Source organism: Aristolochia californica, unplaced genomic scaffold, assembly GCF_029961685.1.
Source record: "Aristolochia californica isolate CCGP_79_NKW_82.1479 unplaced genomic scaffold, dmAriCali1.0.hap1 SCAF_9, whole genome shotgun sequence".
NCBI lineage: Eukaryota > Viridiplantae > Streptophyta > Magnoliopsida > Piperales > Aristolochiaceae > Aristolochia > Aristolochia californica.
In genome coordinates this window covers 3,405,692-3,423,340 of record NW_027182290.1, presented here as the reverse complement: position 1 = coordinate 3,423,340, position 17,649 = coordinate 3,405,692, and the positions used below count along the sequence as shown (strand labels likewise).

General features: G+C 38.5%; 3 protein-coding genes across 3 annotated transcripts; 1 reads left to right on the top strand and 2 right to left on the bottom strand.

The window, feature by feature from the left end:
• The first annotated feature begins 2,835 nt into the window (after positions 1–2,835).
• LOC137940291 (BRI1 kinase inhibitor 1) lies at positions 2,836–4,014 on the top strand. The gene has a single exon (XM_068785254.1). The coding sequence runs from the start codon at positions 2,968–2,970 to the stop codon at positions 3,871–3,873; it is 906 nt and encodes a 301-aa protein (XP_068641355.1). The 5' UTR covers positions 2,836–2,967; the 3' UTR covers positions 3,874–4,014.
• A 2,923-nt stretch (positions 4,015–6,937) lies between these two features.
• On the bottom strand, positions 6,938–10,846 carry LOC137941701 (pentatricopeptide repeat-containing protein At1g09900). The gene is made up of 2 exons (XM_068787226.1): positions 10,788–10,846; positions 6,938–9,747 (listed from the first exon to the last, which is right to left on the bottom strand). Exon 2 carries the CDS (start codon positions 9,678–9,680, stop codon positions 7,026–7,028), a length of 2,655 nt encoding a protein of 884 aa, XP_068643327.1. The 5' UTR covers positions 9,681–9,747; positions 10,788–10,846; the 3' UTR covers positions 6,938–7,025.
• Positions 10,847–16,703: 5,857 nt separating this feature from the next.
• On the bottom strand, positions 16,704–17,649 carry LOC137941983 (uncharacterized). The gene is made up of 2 exons (XM_068787633.1): positions 17,105–17,649; positions 16,704–17,002 (listed from the first exon to the last, which is right to left on the bottom strand). The coding sequence occupies exons 1-2, from the start codon at positions 17,573–17,575 to the stop codon at positions 16,967–16,969; spliced, it is 507 nt and encodes a 168-aa protein (XP_068643734.1). The 5' UTR covers positions 17,576–17,649; the 3' UTR covers positions 16,704–16,966.

Here is a 17,649-nt window from a genome sequence, read left to right as displayed (position 1 = left end):
TAAAAAAATTGAAAAGTAGTGGGAAATATTTCAATATAAGAAATAATCAACTAGACGTGATTGGACTTTGATGGGATGGTTGGTTTCCAATTCCATCTCCATCTTTATTTATTTAAAAAGGATAAGCTTTATACATTTGCGTCTCTTCATGTATTGGTGGTCCTACCCCTGTGCCTTCCAAAGGCCGCAGGCCCATGTGTCTAGGTAATATACGCCAAAATGTGGCATTAACACTTCGAACAGTTTTGACAGTAAACGCAAGCTTGAAAGCCACAGCAGCGTTCTCCCTTTTTTTCTTTTCGTTTTTTTTTTTTTTTCTGTGAAAAGACAAAGAGCATATTGGAGTGCACAGGATAAAACTCCAAAAGCTTCTTCTGAGTCAAAAGTTTTGCTTGTTCATTTTCTGGGTGCTGGCTGAAAAGGCGAAGGGGTTGGAGGGTGAAAGACTGCCTAAAGTAAGAGTTTTGCTATTGGCTTGGGATTGTTTTGTTTTCAGCCCACTAGTCCTCTTTTTTTGGTTGGGTTTTCCTGTTTGGAGTCCACACTGATCATAGTGGTTGTCTAGCTTCAGCTTCACTATTTAACCCCACTTACAATAAACAAGCATTACATAGAAAGAAGCTCTTTCGTGGATTTTAATGGAGAACGCGAGTAGCTCTTCATTTTGGGTGGTCGGTCATAATTGTTTGTTTTATAAAAAAAACTGATAAAATGCCTCAAACCACAGATTTCCACTTTGAGAAGAATGAAGATGACCGCATGATTTTTATTTTTTTTAACTATTTGGTTGCTACTTTATCAGCTTTGCAACCTTAAAATTGAAATCATTGACTAGATACACTGGGTGAATCAGTATACGGATGTTGAACTGTGATTGATTTATGAAACAATTGGTGATGATTGATGATTGATGTCCTATATCTTCACTATCTTCCCCCCTTCTTTTCTGCAGCGAAGAAGAAAACCAATCGAGCAAGGCAACTGAAAGTGAGAGTTTTGTTTGTTCACTTGTTCTCTTCTTCCTGGTGTGTTTCAGATGCCCTTTATTTAATCTTTGGATCGGAAAGAGATAGAGAGAGGGGGGGAGACAGTTGGGGAGATGAATTTTTTTTCCCTTACCACCACCAAATAATGGATCCATGATTGAGATGTTGACCAACCATAACCAGGACCATAGAGTTAGAGAGTAAGAGATGAGAGTGGACCCCCAACCCACATGAAGAGGAGGACTGAGGTAGGGTGTGGCCAGTTGCTTCCTCACCCCCTCAGTCTGGTTTCCAAGAGAAAGAGTCCAAATGATGGTATGAGAATCTTGGGTGTAAAGGTATTTGTTCTTAGGCCTCATCAATGTAGAGGTGTGGAGAGATGAGAGGCTGTTTGTTCGAGATAGTGTCCTCTTCTTCTTTGGGTCCAGAAACTTTAATTAGCACCTCTCTCCTTCTGTGTCTTCTTCGTACTCCGTCTTCTCGCAGCTTTTCACTCAATCCAAAAGCTCACGTGCTGGTTGTTCCACTGGGACTGTTTCCTTCCCCTTCTATCATCTTCTGCACTCCATCATACTCTCTGCTCTGCAGCCGCCCATATTTTATTAATGCAATTCAAAGCAGTCCCTCCCCAATGGATCCCAAGTCCGGTGAAGATCTCCTTTAGCTCCGGGTGGAGCCCTCTCTGGCCCTTTTGTAGATACCCAGAAGAGAGATATACCCTTGTGGCTGAAACTGAGAAGGATGATGGGGAACTAGGAGACTTTACTACTCTATGGATTGGAGTTTGGACCATAATTTTCAGGTCTGGCTGACATGTGAGTGTAGAGGCCGAGAAGGGTATTGTTTTTTCTTCATGGCTGACACAAAGATACGGTTGGAGTGATTGCAATCCTTCTTTGGAATGAATTGAGCAGCCAACCATGAAGTCGACCACAAGAAGAAGATCTTGGTTTTCTTGTACAAGGACAGGTCATCTCAGTTACAGACTTAACAAACAAGAGAACCTCGATCCACTACTGTCAAGCAAGTGTCCTGCAGATGAGAACCAATGAAGAATAAAACCCATTTTACAGAATTTGGTAACACCTGTTCAAGTAATATGTTTTTAGTTCTCAAGTAAAACAAAGAAACTGTTTGTTAGTTTTCCTCACAGAGATATCAAGATATGGCTAATGGTAGAGTCTGCTTTTTGGGAGAATGGTATCTCACGTATAAAACATAAGGATGGGACAAGGAAGCTCTTGACAGTTTTCCATGGAGACAAAATGTCGACTTGTCAATGGAATACCAGACTGCACCTAAATTTACAGGTGGGTTCATTTCTTGCAAAAAGCTGATAAGGAAATGATTTGCAAGGTTAATCCAATTCAGAATTGAAGAGAACTACAATCTGAGAACTTCCATTGCCATTGATCTATTTAAGAAGCAATGACAACAACTCTGATGGAGACAGATGATAGAGTTTTATTTTATTTTTTTAAAAGAAAAATTCTCCTTTCCTGAATAACAGTGTTGGTGTGTCTCTGAGTTCATTCTCAAAGACTGAAAAACCATTTCTACTCTTTTCTTTTATCTCCTTATCATAGATCGTTCAATATGAGTCCAGACTGAACACAGCTAAGATTGACCATGTCTGACCATACACATGTTCTGATCAAAGTGGGCCGATGCCCCACGTGTGGAAGTAGTCATATGAGTCAAACGTGTCAACTACTTTGCTCAATTACCGATAGCAGCACTTCAGCACGGGATTTCACACAGTATGGGAAAACACAGTATACATAAGACAACTATGATGGACTACTCATCTCTCTCTCTTTCTACCTTTCTCTCTCTACTCTCTCTACTCTCTCCACTTCTTCACAACCTCCCGATATCCTTATCTCTGTCCCAAGCCTTGCTAATACTCATAAAGAGTTAAGAAAGAGGCAGACCCAACTCGATCTTCCCTACCTCTGAAACAATTTAATCATCTCCACCCATGGAAATCCAGTATTCTTCTCCAAGCAAGAGAGAGAAGCTTAAGCACAAGCAAGAAGAAGGAGGAAGAGGGAAAGAAGAAAAAGAAGTTTCTTCAACAAACAGTCATCCGAGGTCACCAGCACCTTCGTCTTCTTCCTCTCCTTCCCATGAGTTCTCCTTCACCATCTCTCTCCACCCTTCTACAGCCACCAGTCTTGACAAGTGCAGGGCTCCACCTTCCTTTGCCATTGATTTGTCTCCGGCAGATGACATCTTCTTCCACGGCCACCTCCTGCCTCTCCATCTCCTCTCCCACCCTTCCATCTCTCCCAGAGCCTCCACCACCTCCCTGGATAACCTCAGCCTTCCCATACGCGAGCTATTCGACGAGAAGAAACCCCACAGCACTGCTAGCAACAGGAGTAGTAGTACCATAACCATTCAAGGAGCTAACAAAAGCGCTGGCAGTCCCAGCAGGGTAGCAAGAGGAAGAACCAAAGCGAAGTCTTTCTCCCTGTTCCGGCTCTCCAAGTGGAGAAAACCGCTAGAGATGGGCGACAAGGAGGAGGAGAAGAAGAAGCTGAGGTTCGATGTGAGCAGGGTGTTGAAGAGGTACGCCAGGGTGGTTCGGCCGCTGTTCTTCTTCAGAGGGGAAAAGGATAAGCAACGAGAGTTCAGGAGACAGCCGCACTCCTTCTCGGGGAACTTGAATTCCAGGTGGAAGGACTGGGGAGGAAGGAGGAAAGAATTTTCAGCTCCGGCTTCGTTGAGAACATCCCCGACGAATAGCGGGCTTCTGGTGGCGACGGCCACTATCTCTTCTTCTAATGATAGTACCATGGAAGAGTTACAGAGTGCAATCCAAGCGGCCATTGCACATTGTAAAAATTCCATTGCAGCTAAAGAGGAGAAGTGCAAATGCTGAAACTGTTTCTGTTCTCTATCTCTGTTTTTTCTCTTACGATCTCTTCCTTTTTTCCTTTTCCTTTTTGTATTTAGTTGTATTTTTCCTTTTTTTATTTATATATAGAGTGCTCTGTATAGCATATGATATATAATTATAGATTATTGGGGGTACAAATTTATGAGAAAAACGACTCCATGACTCCATGTTTGTTTTTTCATTTGTTCTAATGGAAATACAATAACAGGATCTAAAACTCCCACAAGGCTCAAATTTGAATGAGGAAAGAGGATTCCAATAAAGTTACTTTTCACTAATTTAAATGAGGGTTCCATTCAGCAATGGCTGCCACCCAGCTCCCTCTCTGTCTTCTTGCCTTAGGCCAAACTAACTACAAAGAATATATTAACAGTCAAGCCAAGAGAGAGAGAGAGAGAGAGAGAGAGAGAGAGGGTGTCTTCGTTTTCTTTGGGAATGAGGTAACTTTCAATATCTAAAACCAAAGAGATAGACTTGAACAAGAATATTTTAGTCACAACAATGACTGTATTTCCCATTTTCTCACTTAATTCACCATTTTTCTGCCAATCTGCAGGATTATCTTGGCCAACATTTCCTGTTGCCAGCACGTTGCTGCTTCATAATGTCTGTGAATTTAGTCTCTCATCAAATTATCTGCGTTTTTGCTTTCTGAAGCTAAACTTTCCGTTTTATCTCCAAATCAACTAAAAATTATCAGTAATTGGAAGCTGCGACAAAATGGACATGAAACTTGTTACAATTGCCCTCCAAATTGAGATTTCTTGATCAGTATAGGTGGGACTATTTCTCCCTCTCTTAATGAGAATCTTTTTGTTCTTTTTCCTTTTGTTTTGATTTCTCAAGAGACTAGAGAGATGGAACTTAGCGATTTCACTTTTCAACTTTTGTAAAGGTGGGACTGTTTACTTTGAAAACAAAAGATTTTTTGTTCTTCTATTGAGTTATTTGGTGCTAAATAATAGAAAGAAAACAAACATGGCATATGACTTCTAGAGGGTTATCCAATATAAAAAATCATTTGGTGCGAAACATGTCAAACATTATTTTAGCCGTCCGATCAACAACTATCTCAGCCGTCTGATCATAATCGAACAATTGAGATAGCCGTTTCGCATGTTTCGTATCAAATTGTTTTTCGAACTGGATCAATCCTCATGACTTCCAAAGTGCAAAAACAGGCAAGTAACTTTCAAATAGGACCTGAACCAATTCTCATTTCGATGCTGTAGAACTTTGCTTGATATTTCAAGTGGGTCCTATGATTTGATTTTTTGAAGAATTTTATAGCTCAAGTACACCTCTGTGCATCAATAATGGAGATGCATGCAACCGAACTAAATTTGCTTTTGGATCCTCAACAACAAGAGTCTTGGTGTGATGTACAAGTAGATGATGAGGAAGATATGAGCATTGAATGAGAAGATCATGGAGTGTAGGAGTGTTAGGAAGCATCCCTTTCAGATTGGGTCCATCTTGCATCACTACAGTAATTCTTCACAGGCAACATAGCTGTGAATATGAACGCATTTCTTCTTTTTTCACCTAGAGCATGAAGAAACAAATACTGAATGATTTTTTTGAAAGGTTCTGATATGAATTCTGATACAAAGTCTATCAATTTTTAAACCCCAAAAAGACCAATACAAGACCCTGTGTAAAATGAATCAGGTGTCTCATATCGAATTTTAATACCGACAAAATGAACCCTAGGTTGAACTAGTGGTTCCCATTCTAGAATTGATGAGTTTCTGGTTGTCTATACTCTGAACCTAAATCAAAAAATGATCTCCTTGGAAAGTTTTTCTCAAGAGAAGGCACAGAGTAAAGCTCCCCTGGAACAAATTCCAAGATTGACAAGGTGGGCTCAACAACCAGATTTTCAAGTGTTTGAACAAGTTGAGAAGCTTTTCATTCTCCCATGGAGGTAACATGGGTGCCCATCATTCCCACTTCCAAAACATAAATCAAAAAATTCCACACTGTGAAGTCAACCGAAAAGGTTTGGATGATATTCCTGTTTGAGACAAGCACTAATTGACAAACAATCATGGTGATTGTGAAATATTCTTAAGCTTCAAAAAGTAGTGATAAGATATGAACGGCAGGCAAAGGAGGTTTCAGCCTTTGTGTCATCAAAAGCTTTCCATTTTTAATAAAGTTTCCACTTGATCTTCATTTAATTTTGTGAAAAGTTACTGCAAATAGTGTTGAAACAAATGCTCCTAACACTATGATTATGTTTTGTCCAAACCAAAGATTTAATGCACATATCATCAAAGTACTTCCAAAAAGAAGCAGTTGTTAAGTACTTTTTTCTGTTTGTACCTCTTGGATCTTGCATTTGGTTGCATTTGGTTACTCCATGACATATTTATCATTTATTGACTTCTTCCAGATGAGGTTGAATCAACTCTAACCTTAGATTTATGATTTAAGAAAAAAAAAACTGAAACTTAGATGAAAGTGCACAAACAACTTGTAATTTCAAAACTATCCTTGATTTTGCTATTGATGCTACTCTGGAAACCTTTCTAGCCTGTGTCAATCAATTTACTCTGAGCTCCATTTTTTGGAGATTATCTATACAATTTACTCTTTACAATTTCTCACTTAAAGTTATAATGTATTATAAATACATAAATACCCCTTTATACCCAACTCATCATAACTCCTATTACAACTCGGAATTACTAAGACGCCAAGACAAATATATTCCTAACATAGATTCATAATATGAAGTTGGGTCCAAGACCCATCCCAAAAATGACTAACCAACTTAAGAAATATTTTTCCTAACTAATAAACTCAAGATCTTTGTACTCATTAACCCATGTGGGACTATTCCTTAACACATAATGTAGAGGGGCAATCTAACAAATATGAAATGACAAAACTGTTTTTTTTGTATAATTGGACAAAATTTCTTTGCTATAAAGTGACGAATCCTTCAAAAGCCAAAATAAGGAAAAGGTAAAAACTCAAAAATGTTAAAACAGTGATATTACAAAGTGAATACATATATCTGATTGTGTACTCTATGGGACTAATGAAGGCCACTTTTGTGTATACTTTTTATAACATAGTACAAGATCTTTATTCACTTCTCTTTAATTACCTTGTCAGATTAAATTTCACATTGAACTTGGTGAAAGGAGTCCTCTTTCCAAAAACCTTGTCATAAGCTTCTTGGCCACAACTACATTTCCTTCACAAGTCAATCTTTCACTAACTCTAGTACACAATTTGACATCTGGAATCAGATTTCTCTTGAACATTCGACAAGCTACTTTATATGAAGATAAAGGCTGACCATTTCCTAAAAAGCTCTCCATCAAAACATGACATGTGTCAGCATCAATTTTTGATGTTGTTCTGAGAACCTTGTGCAACAGTTTGTAAGCTTCCTCAAGGTGATCAAATCTGCATAGTTTCTCAACAACTTGGTTATATGCTGTTCGCAATGGCTGCCTCTGTAGCATCTTCTCTAACAAGTTCAATAGTTCCTCCACTTTACCACACTCACAGAAACGGTGGATAACTGTCCTGTAAGTTACAGGAGTAGGAGCCAAACCCTTATTAAGCATTTTGTTTATTAGTCCAGTAGCTTCTTCAAATCTACCAATCTTACCTAACGCATCAATCATAGTTGTATAGGTGACAACATCAGGACGTCTATTGGTAAGATACATGTCATCCAGCAAAGAGAGAGCAGCTTCAAGGTCACCATGCTGACAGAATCCGTGAATTAAAGTAGTGAAATTGAAGACATTTACTCTGCACCTCTTTCTCATACACTCCTCCATGAAGTCTTTGGCATCTCCCAGCTTGCCCTCTCTGCAAAGGGCATGAATAAGTAAATTGATTTCAGTGGGAGTTGGGTAAAAACCGTGTTTTAACATTGACGAGACCACATTACAGGCCTCAACCAATTTTCCTTCCTTGCGGAGCCCATGCATAACAACACTGTATGTGATGGCATTTGGTGTCCACCAGTTCTCTTCACTTGCACTCAGCATCTCCATCGCTTCTTGTGAATTTCCAATTCTGCATAAACCATTTAACAAAGCTGTATAAGTTACTGTATTTGGCTTGCAACCATGCTTATACATTTGTTGAAGCAACTTCTTAGCCTGATCAATTTTCCCTGTTCGAGAAAATCCATCAATAACTGCACTATAAGTTACCACATCAGGAATACAGCCCTTCTTAAACATCTCATTCACAACCTCTTGGGCCTCTTTCATCCTTCCCTCTTGGCAAAATGAATGTATAACTGCACTATACCCCACCTTATCAACTCGAAACCCACACTCTTCTGATTCCCGTAAAAATACTAGTGCTTCATCAGCATGACCATGCTTTGAAAGCACATGAATCAATGTATTATATGTAACTTGGTCCCTCAACAAATTGTGATCCTTTTCCATCTTCTCCAACAACTCCTTCACCTCTCTAATCCTTTTCTCTTTACAAAGAAAACCCAGGACTGTATAGAAACTAATCTTATCAGGGGAACAACCTTTGTTTGGCATGCATTCAATCATCTCCATGGCTTCTTCAACACGATGAACGTCGCAAAATCCCTTAATCAAGCAGTTAAAGGTAATAACATCAGGACAAATTCCTACTCGTTCCATCCTATCTAAGAATTTTAAAGCCTTCTCCAACCGATTTGCCATCACAAGAACATGAATTGTCGTGTTACAAACTGACAAGTCAGGACAGCAACCAGCCTTCTGCATTATGTTCAAGACTCTCAATGCACCTCTCAACTTACCAGCTCTACTATATGAGATCATCAAGTACCGATATACCTCAGGTCCTCGATCAATCCCTCGCCGAGCCATCAGTCTTAATACCCTTTTTGCATCCTGGCAGAACTTAGTTTTGCTCAGGACCTCAAGCATGGCATAGTAAACCTCAACTCCATGCCGGTACCGCCACTGCCTGTCAGCCCAATAGAAAAAATTTAAGGCAATGCGCTTGTCAGATAGAGAGCGAATGACAGCAGAAACTTGGTGGGATTTAAGGCCTCTCAGTAGGTGTCTCATATCTCCTTCAAGCTTTGGATTCCACATATGGTGAAGATTGATTAACCTACAAATTTCCCTAACTAAAGGGTGTTTATATGGATCCTCATCTTCTTCAGTCTTCCTAGTCTGTTCTGTAGGAGTCCTGGCATACTCAAATAAATCCAAAATGCCAAAATTATCATCATCATCTGCTTCATCAATTTCTTCATCAGATTCTTCACCATCACTTGTTTCCTCTCTTTCCCCAAATTGATTACCGATAATAGGGCTTGGGTTTCTAGACGGGCCTGAAATTGTAGATCCTTCATCAACGGAGTCTTCCCGAGCACCACCCTCATGCCATTTACCAATATCATCAAAATAACATCTTTCATCCAACTGCTGATCCAAAACAGGTTTAAGACTAGTCTTATGGTCATAGTTTTGATAAGAAACAGCATGGGAAGTAATAGTATCTTCACTGCTATTTACTTGAGAAAAGGAATGAGATTTTGGGATTCCTGATGACAGTTCTCCATAACTATCCAATGCTGCACCAAAATTAGACTTCTCGCCAGACTGGTAACCCACATGATTATTCAAATACGAGTTTATAGACGACTTTGATGAGAAACAGGCATTGCTGACATGATATTTTGAGGGGAGGATATTTCTTTTGAGATGCTCCGTTCCATCTATCCTTTTGCCATAAATGTAAATATTGGGGTGGTAAAAGAGCTCAGATGACCTGGCTGTCACTACTGTTTTCTGCATTATAGTACATCTGACATGATAGTACAAAATAACAAAGGAATATTTTCCTCGGCACCAGTAACAGAACCTAGATTGCAAGAAGAGCATACTATTCAGTAAAAATTCAAACCTACTAGCTGCTACTTGTTAATGTAACAAAAAGAGGAAGATAACATGAAAAAGAAAAAAAAGAGTGAGATTAGAAAATTAAAGAACGAGATTATTTTTTCCTTATTTTGGAAAACAAGTGAATAAGGTCCCTCTTCTCTAGCCATCTTCTCTCCTTTTGCAATCTCAGCAAGTAACATGAGTAGGTTCTTCATTCAAGCATAGTTTGAAACTTCGTACTAAAGGATACTCTTTAATTTCTAGGTCGACTGAACAAGTTCTTCAAGGACGCTAGGCAGGGAACTTTCGTTCCATAAATTGGACAAAACTGTACAAAATGTTCACATCAATTGGAAAGAAACTTGAATCAATGAGAAACTGCACAAAAACAGAAACTTTGACATATTAGGTGAATTCAAGTTCTTATTGCATTAAAACTGCTCAAACACAGGGAAATTGGAGAACCCATACACGTAAATGAAAAAGTAGAAAAGGAAAAATGGTCAATCGGAGCTACAACAAAAAGTTACAATAATATACAAGATGAAAACACATAAGTTTCCAATGCACAGGCGACACACTTCTTCAACTCAATCTTAACTCAATTCAATCTCAGCACTTTCACGACCCCAAACAAAGAATATAAACCTCACAACTCTTAAACGAATAGCATGATAAGGAGTATACAAGATGCCAGTTCTAAAATAGAAGAATTGGAACTAGACCGAGCCGCTAGAACAAGAAAGTTATGAAATTCAGATGATTTGATATTAACTGAGATTGATTAAGAACATAAATAAAGGAAGTCCAAAAAGAAGCAGAAAGCACCATCTTATTCTCTTCGTGGTAAACTGATATCTTAAAATATAGCCATAATGACAGGAACTAAATTAAAGGGAATTTTCTGAAACCTCAAGAGGAGGTTGATTTACAGTGAAACAAAAGAAGCAGAAGGACAGTAGGAAGACGAATAAAGGACAGAATGGGGAGAGAAGAGAAGAAATTGAGAACAAGATGTACCTTTCCGAAGTTATGCTTCAGTCAAGTGGTGAGTCTCAGTCCAGAAAGATGGAGTTGCGAGTAGACGGGCAGCGGGAAGAGAGAGGCTCCAGTATTGGTATCGGGAGAATCTAAATTCCATGATTTAGTGCACGAAGACATTGATGTCCTTGCAAATATCACTGTTTGCGATCGTGCTCTTTATTTTAGGGTATGTTTGGAACCGTGGAAAATAAAATATTGATAATTATTAATTTAAAAATAGTTAGCAAAAAAAATTATTAATTATTTTTAAAAATAATTATGATCAAATTCTTATTTTCTTTTCTTTTATAGGGTTCTAAATAAGAAATATAGGACCAACCTAACTCCATCTAATTCAACCCACCTTAAATAAAAGTTCGAGTTAGGGCTTCTCCCTTACCCTCCAATATATTACTGCTCTTGCCTAATTATCCTCCGTTGTTTCCTAGATTTTCATGCCAACCAAATCCCTACATCGGTATCTCAAACTCCTTTTGTCATTTCTTGCTTAGCCTTTTCAATTTCTCTTTTTAAACTTTTGTGGACGTTAAAATGTTGTAGTGAAGTTGGGATTCTGGAATTTCTAAAGGGGGGTTAGTGCACTTTGAAAATGTTGTGGAAAGTGAAAGTGAAAGTGAAGTATTTTGTGTTAATGTGCTCAATGGAAAGTTTGGTGGACAGTGGAGAATAAATTTATTAATAAAATATTATGATAAATTTAACATTATTAAGATAGTTTTACTTAAAATTTTAATTAAAAAAATAAGATAAATAATATAAATATTGTAAATAAAAATATTAAATTAATTAAACATAAAAAATAATATACCTAAACAAACATGATTACTTTTATAATGTCTAGATACTTAATCAAATTCTTACTTTTACAATATCTAAATTATCACTCTTAAATTAGTAATTTAACATAATATTAAAAGGCATGAACATAATAAATAAATAAATAAGGTATGTTATTAATAAAATAAGATAGATTTTTGTTTAGTCTAAATTAATACAATTTTTACAAACTAAAATAAAATATTAATTTAATTAATTATAAATATTAAATACTTAAACAAAAATATTTACTCTATATACTTGATCAAATTCTTACTTTTATGATATCTTAATTATAACTCTCAAATTAATAATTTAATATAATATTAAAATTTATGAATATAATAAATAAATAAATAAGATATTTATTATTAAAATAATATGAGTATTTCCATTAAAATCCAACTAAATTAGTTTAATCTCAAAGTCAAGCGTCAAGTGAAACAACGAGTGAAAGTGAGTTCACTGGTCTCATGGAGTGAATTCACTTTCACTTAAACGAGTGAAAGTGACTTATCTATGTAATTCACTATCACTTATTAGATTTTGAACTAAATCACACCTTTACAATTGAGTAAGGGTGGTATTTATATAATTTAGAATTGAGAAGACAAGCTTTACATGATAAGATAAACACAACATGGGATAAATCCAATGGGATCAACTGAAGGGATTATGTTTATCCCTTATCATGCCCCCTCAAGATAGGCCACTTGTTAGAGAGGCCAATCTTGTCCCGTAGCAACTGAAACTGTGACTTTGGCATTGGCGATGTAAGGAGATTTATTTCGAGGGTTCTTGGAAACAAAATGATGGAAAAAGCAACAACACTGGTAGTAGGGAAGAGTAGCGGCATTGGTAGTGACAGGGGTGGACGAAATTGAAGAGAACGAATCGTCTAGAGAAGAGTAGCAGCACTGGTAACGACTAGGGTGGACAAAATTGCATCGTCTAGTGAAGAGAAGTAGAAGAGCAACGATATTGGTAGCAGCTGGGCAGACATAATCGCATCGTTCGGTGAAGAGATGTGGAAGAGCAACGACACTAGTATCGGCTGAGGCAGATGGAAACGCATCATTAGGTGAAGAAATGTGAAAGAGAAGAGGCACTGATAATGGCTAGGGTGGACTAAATCGTATCATCTGGTGAAGAGATGTAGAAGAGCAACGACACTGGTAACGGGTGGGGAGAGTTGTGGCATTGGTAGTAGCTGGGAAGAGCAATGGCACTAGTAGTGGACTGGTAGCGGCTAGGAAGAGCAATAACACTAGTAGCAGCTGGGGCGGACGGAATCAGAGAGAACGCAACTTCCAAGTGGTTCAGCTCGGAGGGTGTGGCAGAGAGTGAGTTACAGGTAGAGAGATAATGGAAGCGGAAAAAAATTGGGAGGACGATAGATGCAGAAGGATCGATGTGCTTTGATACCATGTTCGATATTGAACTGAACCACACCTTTACAATTGAGTAAGGGTGGTATTTATACAATTTAGAATATAGAAGATAAGTTTTACATGATAAGATAAATACAATATGAGATAAATCCAATGAGATCTTATCCAATAACTGAAGGGATTATGCTTATCCCTTATCATTACTCTCCACTTACATAGTGCACTAACGTTTTTGGAGCCACTTTCCCTAGTAAAAGGGAATCTACTTGCATAGTGCACTAACACTTTTGGAGTCACTTTCCTTAGTAAAAGTGAATTTTCACTTACACAGTACACTAACAGGCTCTAAATGGGATTGGCCGAGGTGACGAGGAGCACATGGAGAAGCTTGAGGAGGTTGGAGATCTCTAAAACCTTTTGGTCACCAGAACTATTAAGCTTATGAAACTGGAGGTTACCTACTAGCATGTAAGAACCTCTCTTCCTTGTCGCCACTTTGTTGTTGTACTTGATTTGTTTGAACTGAAGAATTACACCTTTTGAAAGTTCACGATCAATGTGGGATGAAAGGCTTGAGCATCTTGTTAGTTCCGTCGTGGCTGAGGCATGTGTGGGTTTTATAGCCATTGTCTAAGATAGTTGTCAACCATCTTGTTGGTTATGTTGGAAAGTTGATAGATCTTAGTCTAGTATAACTGAGTGGTTGCAACTTGCAAGGTTCAAACTACTACTTATGAGCTAAACTTTGAAATCAAACAAATATTTAACAACATTAAGTTTGTCCCCTAGATTTAAAAACCAATCTATACTTCTTTTCAAACTCCATATTTTTAAATCAAGTTGATTAAAGACTAATTGAACTATACTTGCATAGATTAAGCACATAGGATTGGTGTAATTTTATTTTGCGCTTGTACTTTAAAATCATCCTATTGAGAGACAATATAAGTGAGCATAAATGAAATCAAATTAACCTTGAATGTGCTTGGCTAAGCCTTACAATTGTGAAAGCCTTTATGGCAATTGTTGTGCCAAAAGTCCCCAATGTGAGTCTAGGCAATGGAGTCATGTTGGTTATTCAGAATCCCTTTGTGGTATAGGCTGTATGTTGGAAATGCCAAATGTGGGTCTATGCTTCCATGTATAATTTATAGTTAAAATTCCAATGTGGATCTAAGATTTTAAGCCTATTTTATTGCTATAAAATTCCTCCAACTGTGGTAAGCTAATGAGCCAAGTAAGTTGTAATTCTTTATGAAAGTGAGTGATGTAACATGACTAATGTGACTATTTGAGTGGGGTAAGTTCCTGTGGAAAGCTATGTAATTTAACCTTCATTTTTTACTATGATATAGTGGGTTCAATTTTAAAGAGCAAACACCTAGGGGATGGATGTAATAACCTAAGTAAGAGGATGGAAGGGTATTCCTTCCTTTATCAGTAAGAGACGAAGATAGATTTCTTTTTCTCCTCACTTCACGATCATTAATTCCCACTACAAAACATCCTTTTATTGCCTTCAACTGGCTGCTTCTAAACAATCTTATATTTTTTCTTAGAAACTCCGACAAAATCACCAGAGCACAAAAGTAGATGTGTAAATGGGGATCGATGGAGAGAAGGTCAAATTTCATCACCCCAACAAAGGGCCCTCTAGAGCCACCACATGACAAGGTAGCTGTAGAAGCCTTTGAAGGAGGATGAATGCTAGAAGCCTAGATAACAAAGAGGATGTCTCATAGAAGAAAAATTCTCCTCTTCTTCATTTGATGATATGTGTTTTCCTGCTACTGACAGAGCTCAATCAGCCCACTTAATAGCCTCAAGCCAAGTGGAGCACAGGGGTGAGTTTCATTCACCCCAACAAAGGCCTCTAGAGCCACCACATGAGAAGGTAGCTGTAGAAGCCTTTGAAGGAGGATGAATGCCAGAAGCCTTGATAATAAAGAGGATAGCTCACAGAAGAAAATTTCTCCTCTTCTTCATTTGACGATATGTGTTTTCCTGCTACTCACAGAGCTCAGTCAGCCCACTTATATAGCCTCAAGCCATGTGGAGCATAGGGAAAATTTCATTCACCCCAACAAAGGCCTCTAGAGCCACCAAATGAGAAGGTAGCTGTAAAAGCCTTTGAAGGAGGATGAATGCTAGAAGCCTTGAAAACAAATAGAAGAAAAATTACCCTCTTCTTCATTTGATGATGATATGCTTTCCTGCTACTGACAGAGCTCAGTCAGCTCACTTATATAGCCTCAAGCCAAGTGGAGCATAGATTTCATAACCAGATGTTGTACAGAATAAATTCCTCGTATTTCCATTATCTCAATAAATATTCTTTGAAAGATATGCAAAATTTCAATGAGCAGGAGATTAAGGGTGGTCTTGCACAGTGGTTGACTCGAAACAGCCATGAGAGGTGACCTTCAGGTAAGGAACCCAATAGAGAGGGAATCAAGTCATGAGGAATGAGAAGCATAATCAAGTGCAAGACAGCATGCAGTTTGACATTCTTCCAAGTGTTTGACATGTTTTGTGTCTATAGACGGATAGGATCGCACATTTTTGTGGGAAACCCATAAGAGCTTCCAGCATATTCTAAGGCATCCATGTTAGAGGATTCTCATCAGTTATCTGTATCTCGTTTGAAGTGCAGTGTGGGTTGATTGAAGGTGACCAGAGCACCGGACAAGACCCCAAGAGAATCAAGTAATAGCCACAAGCAACAAAAACCGTAGCTCTTTCTTGAACTTACTGAGAAACAGAGAGCAGTCTCTAAATGAGAGAAAGGGGAGAGAGAGACGCTTCGCTGGGGGGCCCTTCCAATTCTGAATAAAATTCAAGAAGCGAGTTGTACTTTGAGCAATAAATGGCAACCAAGAGCGTAGGGACACTGCAATAGGACAATCTTGTCGTCTTGTATTCAACTCTCCTCCTGCCACATTCATAAATTTGACCATGCATGGTGCAAGGTGACCACCTTCTGTGGAGGATCATTAAAACCAGTAACTTGCACATATTATCATCCTTCTGCCATTTTATCAATTTAACATATTGCTTAGTTAATCCATTAATACTAGGATAAATGGATTTAAGAATATCTTGCAAATTAGTAAAGAGTGATGGTTTCATAAAAACCCAAAATCAGAGAGGTGATGAGAAGCTCATCTGTTAAAGCTTTTCTATCTTTTTCTTCTTTAAACAATCATAGAGTATGAGATCCCAGAATCCCTTTAAATGATCTGAATCTGTTTTTTGTCAGTAAGTGCTTCTTGCTGAGGGATTTGCGCCCTAGAAATTTGAATTAAAAATGTTTTAAAATGATTTAAGCTAATGGCAAGCTCTTAACCAAGTTGTCAAGCATGTGGAAATCTTAATTATGAGTGTGGATCTTCAGAAGAAGCAACATAATGAAATAAACCAAGTCTACACTTGGTCCATCTAACTCACTTGGAGAGATTAGGGCGGGTTACCCAACTGCCGGACTAAGGAACCTTTGTCATTTTGTCATTTTGTCATTTTTTGGTGAGCTTCGTCTTCTTCTTTCTCCACTCTCTCTCACTTTTCTGATCCTGGCTGTCATTCTTCCAGCTTATCCCACTCTCCCTCAACGATTCACAGTTTACATTTTACAAACATCACCACATTCATTGTCCGTGCACACTCTTCACAGATCTATACTTCAAAATTATCAAGAAGAATTCCTTAATATCCCAACCATTTTGTACAAAAATCAGTGACACATGATACGTCTAGCTTAAAAAATAGACGAAGAAAGGGAAAAAAAATCAGAACAGAGATAGAATGAAGGTTAAAAGTTAAAACCCATCAAACAAACAGATCCCATTCCAGCTGAAGCATCCAATCCAACACAGGCTTCCCCAGAAAAGTAAACCCAGATTTCTTTTTACACTCTATAGTCGTCCCTCTCTTCTCCTGCTCTACAGATCATTAATCTTCGTTTCCATCCATGAGCACCTCCTGCAACTGTACATAAGAAGATCAGAAACAATTCTAGCTAGTAGGAACTTTGTATCAGTACTAATGAGATAAAAAAAACGAGAAGATAGATGAGAAGCAGTTTGGTACCTGTGAGATCTTGTTAAGATGTGTTTCAGTGGGGCACAATGTGGACTTCCTTCCCTCTATTCTCTCCACGGACCCATCAATCTTCTCAAGCTTCTTTCCCACAGCGTGGGTCTTCCTCAGCCCCAGTAGCTCCTTCCACCTCGTGGGTCCCTTGGGCGGCCTCGGGGAGATGTCATTGTCTCCGTCATCGTCATTCAGGAGCTCGTCACGTAGAGTCATCTTCTGCAACTTATTGGTGCAATTCTCCCTGAGAGGCAGTATCCTCCCCTTGGAGAAGATCTCATCGGCAGCAATCATGGAGTAGCTACTGACCGAGAATTCAAAGTCGGAAGCGTCCGGCGGCGGTGCGGCCAGGCGTTCGTGCTTGATCTTCTGATCCGGGTCGACAAAATCACTGGAGAAGGAGATCCTCGGGCTCATAGTAGGGCAGAAGCTCTGGTGATCCATTTTGAAAGTGTCCAGGCATGCCATGAACGCAGCACACCCACACAACACTGCCAAGAATGGAGAAAGAGAGAGCGGAGAGCTTATTCTCTTGTCTCCGC